This window comes from Amphiprion ocellaris, chromosome 20 (genome assembly GCF_022539595.1).
Source record: "Amphiprion ocellaris isolate individual 3 ecotype Okinawa chromosome 20, ASM2253959v1, whole genome shotgun sequence".
NCBI lineage: Eukaryota > Metazoa > Chordata > Actinopteri > Pomacentridae > Amphiprion > Amphiprion ocellaris.
In genome coordinates this window covers 30,832,450-30,853,745 of record NC_072785.1, presented here as the reverse complement: position 1 = coordinate 30,853,745, position 21,296 = coordinate 30,832,450, and the positions used below count along the sequence as shown (strand labels likewise).

The 21,296-nt window shown below is 44.9% G+C and overlaps 1 protein-coding gene across 1 annotated transcript; it reads left to right on the top strand.

The window, feature by feature from the left end:
- The first annotated feature begins 12 nt into the window (after positions 1-12).
- Positions 13-19,663, top strand: tecpr2 (tectonin beta-propeller repeat containing 2). The gene is made up of 28 exons (XM_055006114.1): positions 13-153; positions 1,570-1,754; positions 2,800-2,899; positions 4,454-4,594; positions 5,524-5,652; positions 5,730-5,861; positions 5,948-6,105; positions 7,301-7,454; positions 7,584-7,736; positions 7,942-8,074; positions 8,165-8,397; positions 8,618-8,837; positions 8,919-9,156; positions 9,230-9,476; positions 10,117-10,350; positions 10,442-10,509; positions 10,584-10,699; positions 10,932-11,105; positions 11,518-11,698; positions 12,748-12,889; positions 13,236-13,461; positions 13,558-13,647; positions 13,983-14,080; positions 14,180-14,315; positions 16,766-16,914; positions 17,006-17,147; positions 17,243-17,392; positions 17,502-19,663. Exons 3-28 carry the CDS (start codon positions 2,828-2,830, stop codon positions 17,651-17,653), a joined length of 4,068 nt encoding a protein of 1,355 aa, XP_054862089.1. The 5' UTR covers positions 13-153; positions 1,570-1,754; positions 2,800-2,827; the 3' UTR covers positions 17,654-19,663.
- The last annotated feature ends 1,633 nt before the right edge of the window (positions 19,664-21,296 follow it).

The window sequence follows — 21,296 nt, the reverse complement described above, 5'->3', positions numbered from 1 at the left end:
ACGGTTAGCTGGGATCGGTGGACCACACCAACCGGATCGACCGAGCGCTGGCACCGGCTGAATTCTGCTTTATGAAACCTGCGAGTGCCGGTGGATGAGACGCTCCGCGGGGAGGAAGGACGACATTAACGGGAGCGGAGACACCGGGAGCAGGTAACTGTTAGCGGGGAGAGTTTTGAACTAGCCTAGCTTACCCTTAGCAGGAGCGGGAGGGCGGAACTTCCGGAGCGGATCTAGACCGGACCGGAGTCAGAAGTTAAAATTTTAATTATTTTATAAATCTGCTTGTTTTTGTTTTTTTTTTTTTAATGTTGGGAACATAGGGGAAATAACCGAAGCAAATATTTTCAACAAAAAAAATATATTAATTTACTTAAAGTTATATTCATTAAAAAAAAAAAATCAAAGTATCAGTTATAATCAGATTTCTTCAAAATAAAGCTTCACAGTTGAGCTGATTGAATTTTGTAACCAATTTTAATTTAGAAAAAAAGACGTGAATTGTAATCAAGTTGAATTATACCGTTTGTTAGCTTAGCTTGTTTATAGAAATCACCGGTACTTTAAGCCGATTAATGTTCTTGTAGCATTTAAGCACAAACAGATTTGGGAATATTTTAAAGTTATTATTTAAGTTTTTTTGCATTTAGAGTATATGGTAATTTTAGTTTGTTTTAATTTCAATATTATATTTTATTTAAAAATATTTAATCTGTGTATTTTTTGAATTTATAGTATATTTTTGTCTGATTGATTTTAGTTTTTTGTTGTGATTTTAAAGTTGTTGTTTTTTGTTGTGTTTTTGCTTTCTTCTGATTTTAATTTTTAAAAATTTTTATTCTAGATTCTAAGGCATTGTTAAGTATATTTTTTCCGATTTAGTTTTTTTTGTGCATTCTTCTAATTTTAAATTATTTTTATTTTTAATTTCAGATTATAAAGCATAATTAAAATATTTTTTAAGGTTTTTTTTTTTGCTTTATTCCAATTTTAGGTTATTTTTATTTTTTATTTCACATTACAAAGCACAGTTAAAAAAGTTTCTTCTGATTTGAAATTGTTTTTTCAGATTATAAAGCATAGTTAAAAATATTTTTCTTATTTAGTTTGTTTTTTTCCTGACGTTTAGATATAGTTCCCCTGATTTTAATGTATTTCTTTAACTTCTGATTTTTCCTGGCATTTCGTTGTTTGTTTTTTCAGTTTTTAGTGGATTCTCAATTTTTTTTTTCTGACTTTAGGGTGTTTTTTGGTGTCTTTCTTAGTTAATGTTTTTGAATCTGATTCAAAATTTTTTTGTTTAATTCGTTTCTGATTTTCCAGTATGTTTTAAGGTTTAGAAGGATTTTCATTAAATGGAACAGTGATCCGGGTTCCAGGTCTTCCAAGAAGCAGCTACTGAGTTTCCGCTTCCTGTCATTCATTTATAATTTTACTATGTTTTCATGAAATTTTGTTTGTGTAAAACGTAATATTAATGACTTTTAGATTAAAATAGGTACAAATTCAGTTTAGCATTTAATTTGGAGCAGTTTTTTTTTTTTTTTTTTTTTTTTAAATCCTAAACAGGACCAATACCGTTGGTCCTGCGGAGCGGAGCAGGGTGTGGCCGGCAGGAGGCGCTGTTAGCGAACTGCCTCAGTGTTGAAGGCATCAGACCCGCAGGGCGATGTCACCTGTCCGCGCTGTCACCTCCTGCTGCAGCAGAAACACCTGGACGAACATCTGAGCTCCATCCTCGCCGTCAGCTCTCAGTAAGGGCCTCACGGGCTTCCTCCTGCTGCTAGCGTTAGCATTAGCCGCCGCCAGCTGATGGCAGCAGCCGGGACTCGGTGTTTGGGGGGAGCTAGCTGTGTAAACAACGCGGTGTGTTTGTGGTATTGTTTACGGCCGGTCGTTTTTGTGTTGTTTACTGTCAGCTGTCACCTCCTGTAACAGCCCGCCGAGCGTTTAACGTCCACCCCGATGACAGCGTCACACCGGATTCCGTTTAAAAAGTGGACGATCTGACGTTTCTCTCAGTCCGGGCTGGAAAACACGAGCTACTGGGAATAAAGAGGCTCATCTGACACTTCGGTGAACCGTTGTTTTAATCGGCGTGTGTCTGATCCAACAAAACTGCGTTAAAATGAGGTTAAATCTGCTAGTTTTTGTAGTCACGTTTGTTCGTTACCGCCGCCCTGTTGTCAGGAGAACAGAACAAACTGAAGCAGAAAACAGGAGCTTATATTGTTATTTTAAAAAAAAAAAAAAAAAGCAGAAATCGAATCTTCTATTGTGTTGTCAGATAAGAACCACAGAGACAGAAACTGCTCCTTTCAGGAACCAGGATTGGTGCATTCAGCTGATCAGGAAGCAGAACGGTCATTTCTTTCTCCAAACCAAACCTCGTTCAAAAAAATCTGCCGGTTTAGTGTAACTCTATGTTTGAGCTTAAATACATTCGAGACAAACAAGACACGTGATCTGCTACGGTTTTGGCACCGTTTTTTAAAATTCGCCGTATGTTTGGTCAATCCACCTGTCGTTAAATCCCGTTAAATCCCAGCTGTTTACGGTTGGTCGGTGCCGCCCTCCGTGACTTAGTAAACGGCGAATAATGCAGCAGAAACTACAAATATAACACTGAACTGTTGCTGTAGGAAGTAGTTTCGCTTCAAATAAACCCCAACAGCTCGTTATCTTTGGTTGTTAAAGAGAAGAAGCTTCTGTGACTGAGTTTGGTTTACATTTCAGAGATTTGAGTGTTTTCGGGTTAAATTGGGTCTTTTTTAAATGGAGTTCTGAACTGACTTTCAGGACCAGCTGAGTTCACTTGAGGAGCAACATGGCGACACAACAGTCCATCCTGAGGGAGTTCTGCCCGCTCTACTACCTGCTGAACGCCATCCCAGCAAAGGTACTGACCCGTTCCAAACCAGGTCACGGTTCTGCCATGTGCAAAACTTGGCCAACCTACTGACCTGTTACTAACCAGGCCAAAACAAACCTAATTACTGGCCTGTTTTAAATGTTACGAAGCTGATAATGCTTGATTATTAAAAGTCTCGTATGGGAAACATTCATTCTTATTGTTTTTAGCTTAGAGGGGTTAAATAAACGCTATTAGGCCACAAAAACATTTGCTTCTGCATCCCAGCTGAACAAACCAGTGGGAACTTTACCACCATACCACCCAACCAACCAATATTTATGCAGCTCAAACCCTGTATAGCCTCACAGCCCACCAGGTTTATTTATTTTCTAAAGCTGCTTCTGCTAAACTCCTAAACCACAAGCCAAACTCACCAAACGTTCTGCTGTTGGTTGCAAGAGTGAACACGAGAGTCTTCATGCACTGCCAGCATCTGAGGAACTGAACACCCACTGGACTACTGGTATTATTGATGGTAATGTCACCACGACAACAGGAAGATGCTTAGCGTTAGCGTCATTTGCAGCTAATGTGGCTAACATTAGCTTTGATGCTACGCCTACAGGTCAGAGTTCTGTGGAAACTTTCATTTAAACCACGAAACAAAGACTTAGTATCTGTTAGCGTCTCTCCTGCTCTCTAAGCTGCATTTTAATACAGCTGAACTCACAATAAAGCTTCTCATTTACAGATTTTTCTGTTTCTAAAATGCAGATTTTATAACAATAAAGTAATGAGAGTAAAAAACAACATTTTACCTGGGAATTCAAAATGATTTCCACTTCAAATGACCGTTCATAGACAAAGTCAGTAGTTATAAAAGATTTTTACTCCACGTTGTCAGTGACAAATGCAGAGAGTCTTCTTCCTGAAGGGGGCGGGGCCAGCAGTAGCTCAGCTGTAATTCAAGCTACAGACACTGAAACAGCCGGTTTATAATAGAAATAAAACTAGGAGCTAGACATGGAGAATAGTGATGAAGATGAAGGTCATATGTGTTAACAATAGTGATGAAGATGATGCTACAGTGTGTTAATAATAGTGATGAAGAGGATGCTACTGTGTTAATAATAGTGATGAAGATGATGCTACAGTGTGTTAATAATAGTGATGAAGATGATGCTACTGTGTGTTAATAATAGTGATGAAGATGATGCTACAGTGTGTTAATAATAGTGATGAAGATGATGCTACTGTGTGTTAATAATAGTGATGAAGATGATGCTACTGTGTGTTAATAATAGTGATGAAGATGATGCTACAGTGTGTTAATAGTGATGAAGATGATGCTACAGTGTGTTAATAATAGTGATGAAGATGATGCTACAGTGTGTTAATAATAGTGAAGATGATGCTACAGTGTGTTAATAATAGTGATGAAGATGATGCTACAGTGTGTTAATAATAGTGATGAAGATGATGCTACAGTGTGTTAATAATAGTGATGAAGATGATGCTACAGTGTGTTAATAATAGTGATGAAGATGATGCTACAGTGTGTCATTACTGATGAAGGTGAGTCTCCTCGTCTCCCTCCAGGTGCAGCGGGGGTTCAGGTCCGTCCTCGTCTACCTGACCGCTCTGGACAGCAGCTCTGACTTCCTGGCGGTGGGCAGCAGCATCGGGATGCTCTACCTGTACTGTCGCCGCCTCGCACACATGAACAAGTACAGCCTGGAGGTCAGAGCTCTTCTTCTGTGGTGTTTGTCATCATCATCATTCTAGGTTTAAACTACCAGGAGCTAAAGTTTAGTTTGTTGCTTCCAGCGGTTTAGGATTATTTCCTCTGAGTGTAATAAATGTGTGTGTTCACCAAGTTCTAGTGTGATAGTAGGACCATGGTGTCTACAGGCAGCGCAGACGTCAAAAGATTTTTTATTTTTTTGTGTAGGTAACATACAAGCAACATGCAGGTAACATACAGTATGCCTCACACAGGTAACATTCAGGTAACACCCAGGTAACATTCAGGTAACATACAGGTAACATACAGCACACCTCACACAGGTGACATTCAGGTAAAATTCAGGCAACATACAGGTAACATACAGAACACCTCACACAGGTAACATACAAGTAACATTCAGGTAACATACAGTACGCTTCACACAGGTAACATACAGGTAACACACAGGAAACATTCAGGTAACATACAGCAAACATACAGCACACCTCACACAGGTGACATTCAGGTAAAATTCAGGCAACATACAAGTAACATACAGGTAACATATAGAACACCTTACACAGGTAACATTCAGGTAACATTCAGGTAACATTCAGGTAACATACAGGTAACACACAGGTAGCAGTTTATTGAACACCTGCAGCATCACACAGCAGCAGAATCCATACAGAGAGAGCTGCACAAATTTACACTCTATAGCAGTGACTTTATTCACTTTTTTTGTTTATTATTATTTATTCTGTTCAGTCTTTATGATAAATATGGTTCCCGGTTCTCTCTGTCTCTGTGGTAAATCTCTGAACAACAGAAAACTTGACTGATGGAGCTTCAGTGCTCTGAGGTGTGAAAAGAGCTGCAGATAATCAATAGATCAGAGGACGTCTGCACTGATCAGATAATCGGAGTGGTTTTGGTTTCACAGGGGAAGTGTGACGCCATCACGGCAGTGAAGCTGCTCAGCTGCTTTGATGATCTGGTTGCCGTGGGAACAGCTTCAGGTCGGGTTGCCGTCTTCCAGCTGGTGTCTCCACTTCCTGGTCGCAACAAACAGGTGAGAAAGTCGACAGGTGTGGCTGCGGCAACGTGCCTTTCTGTCTGTAGCTCACCTATCCGTGTGTCTGTCTGTAGCTGAGGCGTTTCGACGTGGTCGGCCTCCATAAAGGCTCCGTCACCTCGCTGGCCTGGAGCACCAACGGGATGAAGCTTTTCTCCGGAGACGATAAAGGACGGGTGGTGTTCTCTGCTCTGGACCTGGACCAGGTGAGAACACAGCCACACGGCACAGGTAGCACACCTTGATGAGACACCACCTGACTATGTGTGTGTGTATGTGTGTGTGTGTGCAGGGAGTGTGTAAACCTGCGCTGCTGCTGGAGGAGTCCTCAGGTGTGGTCCAGATGGAGTACAGTCACCAGGTGCTGCTGGTCTCAACGCAACAGAGATCTCTGCTTTACTGCACTCAGACACAGGAGGTTCTGCAGCTGGGAACCAAGCCCTGCAAGAGGTACAGCACACCTCACTCAGGTAGCACACAGGTAACACACAGGTAACACACAGGTAGCATATAGGTAGCATTCAGGTAACACACAGGTAGCACACAGGTAACAAACAGGTAGCACACAGGTAACACACAGGTAACACTCAGGTAACACACAGGTAACACAAAGGTAGCACACAGGTAGCATATAGGTAGCATTCAGGTAGCACACAGGTAACACAGGTAGCATATAGGTAGCACACAGGTAACACACAGGTAACACACAGGTAGCACACAGGTAACACACAAGTAACACTCAGGTAACATTCAGGTAACACTCAGGTAGCATATAGGTAGCATTCAGGTAACACACAAGTAACACACAGGTAACACTCAGGTAGCACACAGGTAACAGTCAGGTAGCACACAGGTAACAGTCAGGTAGCATATAGGTAGCATTCAGGTAACACACAAGTAACATTCAGGTAACACTCAGTTAACATTCAGGAAACATTCAGGTAACGTTCAGGTAACACACAGGTAATGCACAGGTAACATACAGCACACCTATAGCGATACCTGTACTCTCTGACAGTACCTGTACTCTCTGACAGTACTTGTACTCTCTGACAGTACCTGTACTCTCTGACAGTATTTGTACTCTCTGACAGTATTTGTACTCTCTGACAGTACCTGTACTCTCTGACAGTACTTGTACTCTCTGACAGTACCTGTACTCTCTGACAGTATTTGTACTCTCTGACAGTATTTGTACTCTCTGACAGTACTTGTACTCTCTGACAGTACCTGTACTCTCTGACAGTATTTGTACTCTCTGACAGTACCTGTACTCTCTGACAGTACCTGTACTCTCTGACAGTACTTGTACTCTCTGACAGTACCTGTACTCTCTGACAGTATTTGTACTCTCTGACAGTATTTGTACTCTCTGACAGTACTTGTACTCTCTGACAGTACCTGTACTCTCTGACAGTATTTGTACTCTCTGACAGTACCTGTACTCTCTGACAGTACCTGTACTCTCTGACAGTATTTGTACTCTCTGACAGTACCTGTACTCTCTGACAGTACTTGTACTCTCTGACAGTACCTGTACTCTCTGACAGTATTTGTACTCTCTGACAGTACCTGTACTCTCTGACAGTATTTGTACTCTCTGACAGTATTTGTACTCTCTGACAGTACTTCCTTGTTGTTGCAGCAGCGGCAGGTTCGGCGCCTGCTTCCTTCCTGCTCTCTGTAAACAGAGCGACCTCCAGGTGTTTGCTGCTCGACCTGGACTGAGACTGTGGAGGTCTGACATCAGAGGACAGGTGGAGGACACCCGGCTGCTCAAACCACTCTTCAACACACAGGTACACTGGGAACACTGAAAGTACTAGGTACTGATACAATCTTCAGTATAGGATAAGAACACAATAATCGATGCAGACATGTCTTCTCTGTAAACTAGACTAATTCCCGTTTCTCCTCCTGTCCATCAGATACCTCAGTTTGAGTTGTTTCCTCGTCCGGCTCCGATCGGAGCGTATCGTCCAGCAGAGCGACAGCTCGGCCTGCTCAGCTGTTTCCTCAGAGAGGGCTGGATCCTCAGCTGGAACGAGTACAGCATCTACGTCCTGGACTGTCTCAACGAGGTACTGCAGCTGCAGAGCTCCGTTAGAAAGCTCTCTAATGTTAACGAGAACTAATCTGTCTCTGCTAATGAGCTACAGTTTAAGGAGACTCTCAGTCAGCTACTGTGACTGAGGTATCAGATTTAGTTCTGGAGGTCCAACATCTGTTCTGATAGACAGTCAGTGTTTTTCTCTGGTTCTCTGATTGTTGACTTTGTGTCTGAAGGTGATCATCGGAGCGTTGGAGAGCAGTGGAGACATCGTGTCAGTGTCGTGTTGTGAAAACGAGATCTTTGTCCTGAAAGGAGACAGAGATATCATCCGTCTGTCCAACAGCCCAGAAGGACTGGCGTCCAACTGTGAGTACTACGAATAATACTACTAATAATAGTACTACTAATACAGTACTGCAGTATGTGGTTCCTCACCTGCCTGGTTCTCTCCCTCAGTGTCGGAGCTCTCAGTCCGTCTGACCTCACCTCTGACCACGCCCACCATCCTCCAGCCAACCGGATCAGTGGAAACGGCTCAGCCAATCAGAACCATGGCCATCATCGTTGAGGGAGGGGGGAGGGAGGAAGGGGGAGGAGGAGGGAGACTCTGTGAGGAAGGAGGAGACGAGGAAGAGGAGGGAGGAGTGGAGGAGGTGGAGGAAGCCGAGGAGCAGGAGGAGCAGCTGGAGGTGATTCAGACGAGTTACAGAGTCAGACTGGTTACCGTGGACTAGTTAACCTTCTTATTCAGACTGGTTTACTGGCTAACTTACAGGCTGGGTATTGGATTAAATTTAGACACTGGTTAACTGGTTAAATTGGTTGTATTTGCAGACTGGTTAACTTACTGCAGTGAGTTTTACTGGTTGTGGTGAATGTAACGGTGTGTTACGGTAAATGTTTGTCCAGGCGATGGAAGTCTGCCAGAGATCCGGTTTGGTCACCAGCAGCTCCCGTAGCTGCAGCAGCTCCGTCACTTCCTGGGACAGTCTCCATGGAAACGCTGCGGTGAGCACGTCCTCCGAGCTGAGCTCCAGACGCTACAGCACCCCCCTGGGTCAGGAGGAGATGCAGCAGGAACTGGTGGTGAAGGCCATCCGAGTGAAGAAGAAGAGGAGGAGACGACAAGGCAAGTAGATAGATGGACAGATGGACAGTGAGACAGACGGACAGTTATGATTGACTGTCTCGTGTCCTTCCGTCTCCTCAGACAGCAGCAGTGGAAACCGTCTCTCGGAGAGCAGCTGTTCAGAGTCCATGTTTGTAGTCCAGGACGGTAGCTGTAGTGACGGAGGAAGTGGAACTCCTCTGAGCGATCGGGCGTCCCTCATCTGTCTGGACCTCCAGAACCAAGACTCCCCAGACCAGAACCAGGACTCACAAGAAGCAGACGGTGGAGACCCAAACAATGCCGTGAAGGACAGAGAGTTTTCCTCAAACCAGGCCTGGTGAGTAGCTGAGAACATTGTGTTTCTGTCTCCTCCTTGTCTCTTGCTGAACCGTCTGTCTCCTTGTCTTCAGCTCCGTCCTCCCTCCAGGCTCTCTGCTCCTCCAAGGTCTGGAGAACCAGCTGAACCCGAGAAAGGCCTCCGGTCCTGGTTCTGATGCAAACGTCGTCCCCCCAACCCCAGATGTGGACCTGCTGCTGGAGTGCACCTTCTCCTACATGCACAACTCCGAGGAGGACGATGGACTGGAGCAGCAGCCAATGGAGGAGCAGGAGGACGAGTTTCTGAGCCCTCTGATTGGACCAGAGGAGGAGGAGGAGGTGTGTTGATGCTGAAGTTTCTGTTGCACACAAGTGAACATGCTGACATGTATGTAAATATCAGGCGATGGCAGCCACACTGAAGTACTGTAGTTAACCTCTAACTAGTCACCAGACCTCTGCTGCTACACCCCAGACCTCTGTTACTAGTCCTCAAACTCTGCAACTAGTCCACAGATTAGTCTCCAAACCTCCGTGACTGGTCCTCAGACCTCCACTACTATCTCACAGACCTCTGCAACTGGTCCCCAGACTTGTAAAACTAGTCCCCAGACCTCTGAAACTAGTCCCCAGACGTCTACTTGTAGTCCCCAGACGTCTACTTGTAGTCCCCAGACCTCTGCTTGTAGTCCCCAGACCTCTGCTTGTAGTCCCCAGACCTCTGCAGCTAGTCTCTAGACCTCTGCTACTATTTCACAAACCTCTAGCTAGTCTTTAGATCTCCACAACTTGTCCCCAAGCCTCTACAACGAGTCCCCAGATTTATGCAGCTCCTCTGCAGACTTCCTTCATATTGGAGAGACCCTCTGTTGGGATTTTCTGTCTTTTACTTGGTCTTCCACTGTCCTTGTGAGTCATGTTGGACAGATGCTCTGTTAAGGTGTAATGTTTATGTAATGTTTCCTCTGTCTGTGTGCAGGACGATGACCTGGCTCCCCCTGCTGGTCTGGCGGACCAGATGTTTTACTCCACTATGTCCACTCTGGACAGGAAGCCCAGTGTGTCCAGTGATGAAGAGGGAGATATCTACCGTCACTCTCTGCCCCCTGGTGGCAACACAGGAGACGTCCGCACCTCCAATCAGACAGAGAAGACAGCCGACAGACAGACAAACCTGGACAGTCAGGACAGAGACAGACACAAACCAGACCAGGTGAGAACTGAACAAACCAGACCAGGTGAGTCAGAGGCAGTCCTGACCAGGTGTCAGCAGGATCTAATAAAAGTTTATTTTTCTTCTCCAGTTGGCTGAAAGTTGGATGGGATACTCAGGACCTGGATGTGGAATACTGAGCCTGCAGGTGACAGACAGGTGGGTTGGTTGGCGACTCTCAGGTGTCTGTCAGGTGAATTGTAGGTGTCTAACAGGTGACCTGTGTGTTTCAGGTATGTGTTTTGTCTGGATTTTAAAGGAGGACTGTTCTGCAGCGTTCTGCCTGAAACTGGACTCAACTGGCAGCGCTTTGAAGATAATGTCCACCAGGTGGCATTATCACCTTCAGGTGAGCTCTGACATCATCAACCTGTTGCTACTGATGTCACATATTCTCTAAAGACATTTTGTAGTCTGTCTTTGTGGGAGAGTAGTGAGAGTATTTCATCAGCAGTAGAGTCTCCAGTTCAACCTTTGCTTCATGTCTTCTCTTGCTTTCTTCTCTGCTCGTCTTTGTTGTAACATACCTGTACAGGTGTATGTAGCATTAGCCGGTTGCTAACTGTTGCTTACTCCACCAGGTAACCTGTTGTGGAAGGTGGAACAGAAGACCATGACAGCATTCGCTTGCGCTAAAGTTTCGGTTAAAGGTAAACGACACTGGTATAAAGCGGTGGAGCAAACGGCCTTCGTGGCTCTGAGTGACGACTCGGCCTGGATCATCCGGACCAACGGAGACCTGTACCTGCAGACAGGTAACCACTCTTCATGGTTGTGCTGTTTCCATAGAGGTACAGGACTTTAGATTGCAGGAAAGTAAGGAATAAAAGTGCAGATGCTCACTATGCCCGATTCTCCTGCAGCTGTAATGTTTCTGTCTGACCAGCAGGTGGCGTCTTGTGAGCAGCTGAGGTTCACTCCGCCACAAACACTTCTATTAAGAAACACTTCTCTTATTAGGAGTGTTTTAAGGTGTTAGGGTATTTAAAATATATTACAAACACCTGCAGGATGATTCAAACAATCTATTTACCAAAGTTGTTTTAATATTTCGTACAGGTTTCAACATTTTCACAGAATTTGAAACTGAAACTGAAACATCCTGACAACTCTCAGCTCGTGTTGTTGTACTGTTGCCATAGTGACGGCAGTCCGCCTGTGTTTCAGGTCTGAGCATGGAGCGTCCCTGCGCTCGCTCGGTGAAGGTGGAGTCTCCCTGTGTGTTCAGCCAGGTGTGTGTCCGAGCAGGTGTGGTCTGGGCTCTGAGCGAACACAAGGCTCTGTTCTACAGGGAGGGACTGGACAGCTACTGCAGCGAGGGAGAGGGCTGGAAGTACGACACCGTCAGGTACTACTGCTACTACTGTAATACTAATGTAATACTACTGTAATACTGCAGCGAGGGAGAGGGCTGGAAGTACGACACCGTCAGGTACTACTGCTACTACTGTAATACTAATGTAATACTACTGTAATACTGCAGCGAGGGAGAGGGCTGGAAGTACGACACCGTCAGGTACTACTACTACTACTGTAATACTACTGTAATACTACTGTAATACTGCAGCGAGGGAGAGGGCTGGAAGTACGACACCGTCAGGTACTACTACTACTACTGTAATACTACTGTAATACTACTGTAATACTGCAGCGAGGGAGAGGGCTGGAAGTACGACACAGTCAGGTACTACTGCTACTACTGTAATACTACTGTAATACTACTGTAATACTGCAGTGAGGGAGAGGGCTGGAAGTACGACACCGTCAGGTACTACTGCTACTACTGTAATACTACTGTAATACTACTGTAATACTGCAGCGAGGGAGAGGGCTGGAAGTACGACACCGTCAGGTACTACTGCTACTACTGTAATACTAATGTAATACTACTGTAATACTGCAGCGAGGGAGAGGGCTGGAAGTACGACACCGTCAGGTACTACTACTACTACTGTAATACTACTGTAATACTACTGTAATACTGCAGCGAGGGAGAGGGCTGGAAGTACGACACCGTCAGGTACTACTACTACTACTGTAATACTACTGTAATACTACTGTAATACTGCAGCGAGGGAGAGGGCTGGAAGTACGACACCGTCAGGTACTACTACTACTACTGTAATACTACTGTAATACTACTGTAATACTGCAGCGAGGGAGAGGGCTGGAAGTACGACACCGTCAGGTACTACTACTACTACTGTAATACTACTGTAATACTACTGTAATACTGCAGCGAGGGAGAGGGCTGGAAGTACGACACCGTCAGGTACTACTACTACTGCAGTACCTCTGCAGTACTACACACAGCAGGGTCATCATTGGTGTCTGATGACAGTAAAGACACCTGACTGCAGGAAGGATACCTGACAGCTGATCCCCTGTGATTCTCAGTGAGGCTCAGGGCCTGGAGCTGATGTGCGTTGCCCTGGGAGACGGTGGGACGGCCTGGGCGCTGGACGCCAGCGGCAGCCTCTGGTTCCGAACCGGCATCTGTTCCTCCAAACCGCAGGGCGATGACGACCACTGGTGGCAGGTAGGAGGTCCAGGTGTGAACACCTGAATCTGAGGACCAGGTGCAGTTTTAGAGGACATCTTTGTCCAACATTTGACATGGAGAGGTCAGGTCACATGAAGGGGCTGTCAGGTGTGTGATGTCAGGTGTGTGTGTTATCAGGTGTATGATGCCAAGTGTGTGTGTGTTGTCAGGTGTGTGTATTATCAGGTGTGTGATGTCAAGTGTGTGTGTGTTGTCAGGTGTGTGTGATGTCAGGTGTGTGTATTATCAGGTGTGTGTATTATCAGGTGTGTGTATTATCAGGTGTGTGTATTATCAGGTGTGTGTATTATCAGGTGTGTTCTCAGCTGCTGTCTCTCCATAGATCAGTATTTCGGACTACGTGGTGTTCGATCAAGGCAGTCTGTTCCAGACGCTGCTGCAGGCCACGCACAGCGTCGCCACGGTAACCAGGGCGCCGGTGGAGCGGGTGGTGGCCTTCCTGTCGCAGTACTCTCAGTGCCAGCCGAGTCTGGTCAGTGCCAACGCCAGCGGAGTCTGGGTCGCCTCAGGACGGAACCAGCTGCACCTGGCCCGCGGCAGCCTGGTGGGTCAGTACCATGTTACATCATTTCCTGTTCCAGTCTGAACAGAGCTCATACCTGAGCTCAGGTGTTTCAGCTGCTGTTTGTCTTCGCTTCCTTCAGGAACTTTCTGGCAAAACGTTGTTCCAAGAGGAACTGTCTCAGCCACTAGGTGGACCTTCATCACGTCTTCAGCTGTGCCTCACAAAGAAGGTAACACACTTGGACATGAGACACACCTGGACCCTAGACACACCTTGACATGAGACACACCTTGACATGAGACACACTTGGACCCTAGACACACCTTGACATGAGACACACCTTGACATGAGACACACTTGGACCCTAGACACACCTTGACATGAGACACACTTGGACCCTAGACACACCTTGACATGAGACACACCTTGACATGAGACACACCTTGACATGAGACACACCTGGCCACTAGACACACCTGGACACTAGACACACCTGGACACTAGACACACCTGGACCCTAGACACACCTGGATCAGCATTGTTTCTGTGTTACCTGTGTCTCAGGTACGTTTCTGTGGTTGGCTCAGAGCAGGAAGGATCTGTTTTGTGTTTGGGATCAGGATGGAGAGCTCCGCCCCTCTTCTGTCCTTCTACCACCTGAGGTAAAAACACGTGTCCCACATTTCACTGGTTTTTAATAACTCTGATGTTCCACCTGTGCGTTCCCCTGATGTTCCGTTGTGTTCTACCTGTGAGCTCAGGTGGAGCTGACTCACCTGTCCGCTTGTCGTGATGCTCTGTGGGGTTTGGACACTCACGGCCGAGTCAGCATTCGAACGTTGTCCCCGTCCTGTCCCACCGGGCTGCACTGGACCCTCCTGGACCTCAGCCAGCTCGGTACGTACCTGAGGCACACAGGTGATGTGTTTAGAGCACACCTGGAAGAAAAGCAGTGAGCTGATGTTTTAAAGAACACCTGAACTGCACCTTTAAAGTGTTTTATTTGATAACAGAGTGGCTGCGTCTGATTGGTGGAATAGTGTGTTTGTCGGGGGTGTGTGTGTGTGGATGGTGGGGGGACTCCAGCTGTGGTCAGGTTACATTATGACGCGCGCGCGCGCGCACACACACACACACACACACACACACACACACACACACACACACACACACACACACACACACACACACACACACACACACACACACACACACACACACTTATGTTGACCTCTGAATTACAAACTGTTACACAACCTCCACCTGTCAGTGTGAAGGAGACACAGCTGTGTCTCTGTGTGTGTGTGTGTCTGTGTGTGTGTGTCTCTCTGTGTGTGTGTGTGTGTGTGTGTGTGTCTGTGTGTGTGTGTGTGTGTCTGTGTGTGTGTGTCTCTCTGTGTGTGTGTGTGTGTGTGTGTGTGTGTGTGTGTCTGTGTGTGTTGTGCGTCATGCTGTAACCTGACTGATAGGTCAGGTCTGTTTTTAGTTCCTCTGCCCTTCTCACTATCAGCGACCACATGACTGTCTGCAGACACACAGCAGCACTGAGCGCGCTCAGTAGCAGGAACTGAACGACATCATCCTCTGTGTGTTAAACCCTGTAAGGTACTTTATTACTGCAACACAATTACTGTTTACACAACAGTACACAGTCACAGGTACTGCTACTGTAATAGTACGGTAATACTGCTGCAAGATTACTGTAATACTGCTCTAATAGTATTGTAATACTGCAGCAAAGGAGAGAAGTATGTCACCATCAGATACTACTACTCTAATAGTACTGTATTACTGCTGTAAGATTACAGTAAGACAACTGCAATACTACTGTAATACTGCTCTAATAGTATTATAATACTGCCGCAAAGGAGAGAAGTATGTCACCATCAGGTACTACTACTGTAATAGTACTGCTGTACTACTTAAGCGAGGGAGAGGACTTGAAGTACGACACTAACCCTACTACTTTAATACTGCAGTGAGTGAGAAGGCTAGAAGTACAAAACAGTTATGTAATACTACTGTAATACTGCTCTAAGATTACTGTAAGATTATTGTAATGTACTTTAATACTACTCTAATATTATTGTAATACTGCTGTGAGTGAGAAGGTTGGAAGTAAAAAAGAGCTAGGTAATACTACTGTAAGACTGCTGTAATAGTACTGTCATACTACTCTAGTAGTATTGTAATACTGCAGAGTGTGAGAGGGCTGGAAGAATGACACAGTTTGGTACTACTTTTACTGTAATACTACTGTGATGGTACTCTAATACTGCAATGAGGGCGAAGGCTGGAGCTACGACGCAGTCAGGTAGTGCTACTACAATAGTATTGCAGCACTACTCCTAATAGTACTGTATTACTGCAGTGAGGGAGAGGGTTTAAAGTATGTCACCATAAGGTACCGCTACTACTTACTGCAGAGAGGGAGAGGACTGGAAATACGACAGTTAGGTAGTACAACTGTAATATTACTGTCATACTGCAGTAATACTGTGTGAAGGGCTGGAAGTATGACATTGTCAGATACTACTGCTTCAGTATTACTACTCTAGTATGATGTAAGGGAGAGGGCTGAGAATACAACACAGACAGGTACTACTACTACTGTAGTACTACTATAGTACTGCAGTGAGGGAGAGGGCTGGAAGAACTTTGACTCACCATTGGATCCTGATTGATCCTGATTGATCCTGATTGATCTTGATTGATCCTGATTGATCTGTCTCCATGTCAGGGATCATTTATAATTACCAGTAGTTAATTAAGTTCCTGCTATTCCAGGTGTGTAGATACATGCAGCTCTGTCTGATTCAGGTTCTTTGCTTTTGTGTAGTTTCTGTTTGTTTACTGGTTGAATTAAAGCACAGAAGCAGCAGCAGCACGTTTTCTAGGCTTCAGAGGTCAGAGATAAGCAGGAGGTTGTCAGTCTGCAGTGAAATATGAGGCTGTTCCCCTAAAACTGACTGACCTGGAATCTGTTCTGAAACCCAACTGCTCACGTTACTCCGTTTGACCTGAAAAACGTAGAATAAACATCCGACACCAGTATGATCTCGCAACCCGCTCACGTGAAGGGAGTCTAGACTCCAGTTGGTTCCAGATGTTTCCAGATGTTTCCAGGTGGTTCAAGGTGCCAGCAGATTGGTTTGATTCATCCTCAGCTTTAGACTCCATGAGATTGTTTGAAGAATCGTTCAGGGGTTCCACTGAAAGAAGTGGGTCAACTGGTCTGAGGGTTCTTGTTGTTCCAGTGTTCCACGAGGAGGTTTCACAGGCTCTTCTGTGAAGATGTAATTGTGCGTTCAGGTGTGTTGAAGAAAGACGTCACCTGTGCGTTACAGGAGGTGTTCGTCTGGTCAGTGTGAGCTGCGGCAGTCAGAACGTCTGGGCCGTGGACAGCCGAGGAGTCGTTTACTTCAGAGTCGGAACCCAACCGCTGAACCCGAGCATGATGCTGCCGGCATGGATCCACATAGAACCACCTGTACAGGTAACACACTGCATCAACATAGAACCACCTGTACACTGTGTGAGTGTCACCTTTCCAGGTGTGATGTCACTGTGATGTCATATCTTTGCAGCCAATAGGAGTGCAGCTGGTCAGCATTCAGACGAGTCCTAACGATCGTCTCCTCTGGGCGTTGGACAACAGAGGAAGTGTATTCGTCAGGACTGGACTCAGCGATGAGATGCCCGTTGGGACGGACTGGGAGCTGGTACCAGGTACTCACCTGTCGACATCTGTGTGGTGAACATGTCTGTCCAGCATTCAGTGCTCACACTGGTTGAACTGGTCTTACTGGTGCGTGTATCTGCAGGTCTGGCGGTCAGTCAGCTGGTCCTCAGTTGTCGGACTGTGTGGGTTCGCTGCGTGAATGGGGATTTGGCTCGACGTTACGGCGTCTCTGAAAGAAACCCGGCAGGCGATTACTGGAAGAAGATCCCTGGAAGCGCCAACTGGTTCAATGGTAAGACTGGTTTTATGTGGAGTGGTTATACCGGTGACACTATGTTTTATAGCAGGTTCATAGTTGTGTATTTCAGGTGCGTCTCAGATGGCTCTTTCTGTCTTTGCAGTTACTCCTGAGGACGAGTTGTGGGCAGTTACTCCGATTGGTGGATTGTCCCGCCGACTGACGAAGCTCCTCCCACAGACCCCCAGTAGACCCGCCCCCTCAGGCCCCATCCTCGGAGGAGATGACGTTGACGACGAATGGGAGCTCATCTGATCTGTTTAGTACTGCTCAGAGTGATCTGGACTCACCTGGCAGAATGCTGTGATGTCACGGTGACAACACTTCCTGTTTACAAACTTCTCTCTGAGCAGACAGGAAGTGGGCACGCGACATCACTTCCTGTGATGACTGCCACACAGGGAGGCCAGGTGGCTGCTGGGAAATGAAGGGAACTTGTTTTATTTTTGTTTTAACAGGAAGCACTTTAAACTCGAAAGGGAGATGAACCACATCCTCGCTAAGACTGGTTCTACTGGTTCTACTGGACCAGAACCAGAGAGGAACTCATCAGATACCATTGGAACCAGTCAGGGGTACTATGTCCTCAATTAGACTGGCTGTACTGGTGCTACTGGTCCAGAACCAGTTAGAAACCTGTTAGAACCCTTCAGGAACCAGTCAGTGGGTACTACATCCTCACTATACTAGTTCTGCTGACAAAAACCAGCAGAACCAGTGGGTTTGTAGTAGCTTCTCACTCAAGTCTGGTCCCACTGACCCAGAGTCAGTCAGGAACCAGTAGAACCAGTCAGGAACCATTCTGAAACCAGTTAGAACTTGCCTTTGTGTACGACATCCTCAGTGAGATTAGTTTTCCTAGTACTCACTGGGTCTGAATGGTGGTAAAGGGTTTCTGACAGGTTCTGTTTTTCTTTACTGATTCTATCTGGTTTTGATTTGTTCTGTTGCCTGTAAATTCTGATGTCTGCAAATCATTTTAAACTGGTTTGAAATCAGATCTTTTATTTCAGTTCAGGGTGGTCTTACTGGTCCTTCCTGCATCTAACTGGCTCTAACTCACTGGGTCTGACTGGTTGTAACTGGTTTCTGTGGGTTCTAAATCAGCTAACACTTATTCCACTTAGTTTCAGTCTGGTTTAAAGTCAGATCTTTTGTTCAGTTTAATGTGGTCTTACTGGTCCTAACCGCATCTAATTGGTTCTAACTCCTTCTAAAAGCCCAATTTTTCATTCTGCTTTAGTTCAGTCTGGTCTGGTCCAGTCTGGTTCTGTGTGAGGATTTTAAAGGGATATTTCATAATTCAGTTCAGTCCAGTTAAGTTTGTTTGTAACTGGTTCTAACTGGGATAGGAACTTGTTAGGGACTAATCGACACATAAGCACCTGAACTGGTTCCCAGTGGTTCCAGTTTTACTTCACTCTGGTTCTGTATGAGGACTTTAAAGGGGCATTGCACAACAGGGAAGCATTAACACTAAAGGTGAGTGTAGTTCTAAGCATTTATAACAGGTTCTCTGTCAGCACAGTTCCAGTTACTGATGATGTATCACAGTTAGCTTCAAGCTAATGGGGGCATTAAACTGAATCAGTCTGCCGGTCCAGTTTCTTCTCCTGAGAAACTGAAACCTGAAAGCTTTTGGGGTTCTTATTACCAACCCGGTTCCCCTGACTGGGTGTTAGTGGGACCATGCTGGACTGAGGCAGACCGGATCAGACTGAACCATCACACTCAGACCGATAACCAGTTGACTAACAGGTCTTCTGTCGTAGAAAACGCTACCTGTCTGTCGCTTAGTTACCACGGTAACAGACAGAAGCCCCGCCTACTGGGACTGAGGCATAGAAAAGTGTAAAAAAATAACATTAAATATACATTTGTTTGCTTGTTGAAGAAACAGGAAAAACACAAAGATCCTCCAGAAACAGGATGTAGAACAAAACCTGGACCCTGATGGACCCTGATGGATGCTGATGAACCGTGGTGGACTGTGGTGGACTATGGTGGACTCTGGACCTGCATTAAGGTCCAGGTCTGAACTGAGTTTATCCCTATCGGACTAAAATCGAGATGAAAACACAGACTGGTCTTCTAACGCTTACTCGTTATCTCCGGCTATGTCGCCATGGAAAACTGGGTAGGTGTGACTCTGTGGTGATGTCATCCTGCTGTTAGCTGATTGGTTGGATATTCAGCCAATTAGATTCAGTGTAAACTCACCTCTTGTGTTTCATTCATTAACTTAATAAACATGTTAAAACACTGCAGCGGCTTCGGGTCTCTGATCAGGTTATTGATCAGCACCAGGGGTCATGTGGTTCTGTTCAGGTCCACAGTCAGGACTGGATCCACATGCAGTGTTTGGGGCCTCAGGGGCCCCGTTTAGCCTCCACGCATCCAGGTCCTGGATCTGTTCACAGCCAAGTTCTGGTTTTATTCATGATTCCAGTAACTAGTTTGTGTCCATTTGTTCAAACTAAACTGTCATTAAGAGATCAGCTGCTGGATAATTCCTGATCAAATCAAATTCTCCCTTTCTCAGAATTAGCTGACTCTTTATCTACAGTAACTTTATTTAACAAATCAAAGATTTACTTTCATACTGTGAATTTTTCCAGAGTTCCAGGTGCTTGAAGTCCATAGAGGAGGGTCCAGATTTATCACTTTTTCATGGACTTTTTCCATCATTTCTGAGCCTGAGAACTTCATCAGTCCAGTAGATAGAACCATGACATTTAGGAGGAGAAACACATCTGAGTTCTGGTAAAAACTGACACCAGATCAGTTTAAATCCATCCAGGTGTCACAATCTGAACACTAAATCTGGTTTTTGATCATTTTTTCTACAATTAATTTCCCACCATGATGCTGCCACCACCGTGCTTCACAGTGGGGATGGTGTGTTTGTGATGTTTTGTTTGTCAAACACAGCATTTAGTGCCAACTTATAACCAACTTTGAGCATCAATATTATGGGATGTATCATAGTTTGATGTCAAAGAGACATCAAATAATCAAAATGTCACAATAAACGACAAAATAAATCGCACAAAACAACACAAACTGATGCTAAATGTCAGAAGGGAGACAAAGATGAGCACAAAACAGGCATAACAAGAAAAACGAGACACAAAATCACCAACTAAATCAGGTTTACATCCATCCAGGTGTCATAGTCTGAAGACTAAATATGTTTTTTGTCCATTTTCTCTATAACCAACTGCGATCATCAGTATTATGGGATGTATCGTAGTTTCAGCAGTTTAATGGCTATGACATAAAGTCATAGAAACAATCATTGATTCCCTGGATGTGTTTCCGTTTTCTGATAATTCACCAGAGAAAACTTTGGGTAACTCTGGGTAAACTCTCAAGGCTCATATCAGCATGTTGGTAGGTGGTTGGTCAGAACAATTATAGAAAAAGAAGAGATCAATTTACAGACAGAAGATACCAGAATCATCAAATAGACACCATTCGCTCTGAGAAAACTAATTTCTAATAGTCATCTTTTAACACTTGCAAAGTTTAAAGTGTGACATTTTGTTTCCTTAAGGAATTAAAAACATCATAATTCCTGTACAATCACTAACTGTTGATTATATTAGGAAATACCCTGTGATACTGATGCTCAAAATTAATTCTAATAAATATTTTGCTGAACAAACAACAAAGTTTGTCTTTAGGTTGCGACACCTCAAATGCACGTACAGTTCATTTAGCTGTGGATTTTAACAAATGTGTTTTTCATGTATATCTGCAGTACTGATAAAGTTCTGATGGAAAAAGTAAATGAAAAAACACAAAATTTCAATCCACCTCTGTGTACTTACAGGGTCTGTAAAGGTGAAACTTCGCTTCATTAAGTAAAGTTACTGTAGATAAAGAATCATCTGAT

Bases quoted from the DNA above. Each gene is read 5' to 3' on its own strand.
- tecpr2 (XM_055006114.1), top strand. From the start codon at position 2,828: ATGGCGACACAACAGTCCATCCTGAGGGAGTTCTGCCCGCTCTACTAC. The intron at 4,595-5,523 runs GTCAGAGCTCTT...TTGGTTTCACAG, and splicing joins TGAACAAGTACAGCCTGGAG to GGGAAGTGTGACGCCATCAC. The intron at 5,862-5,947 runs GTGAGAACACAG...GTGTGTGTGCAG, and splicing joins CTGCTCTGGACCTGGACCAG to GGAGTGTGTAAACCTGCGCT.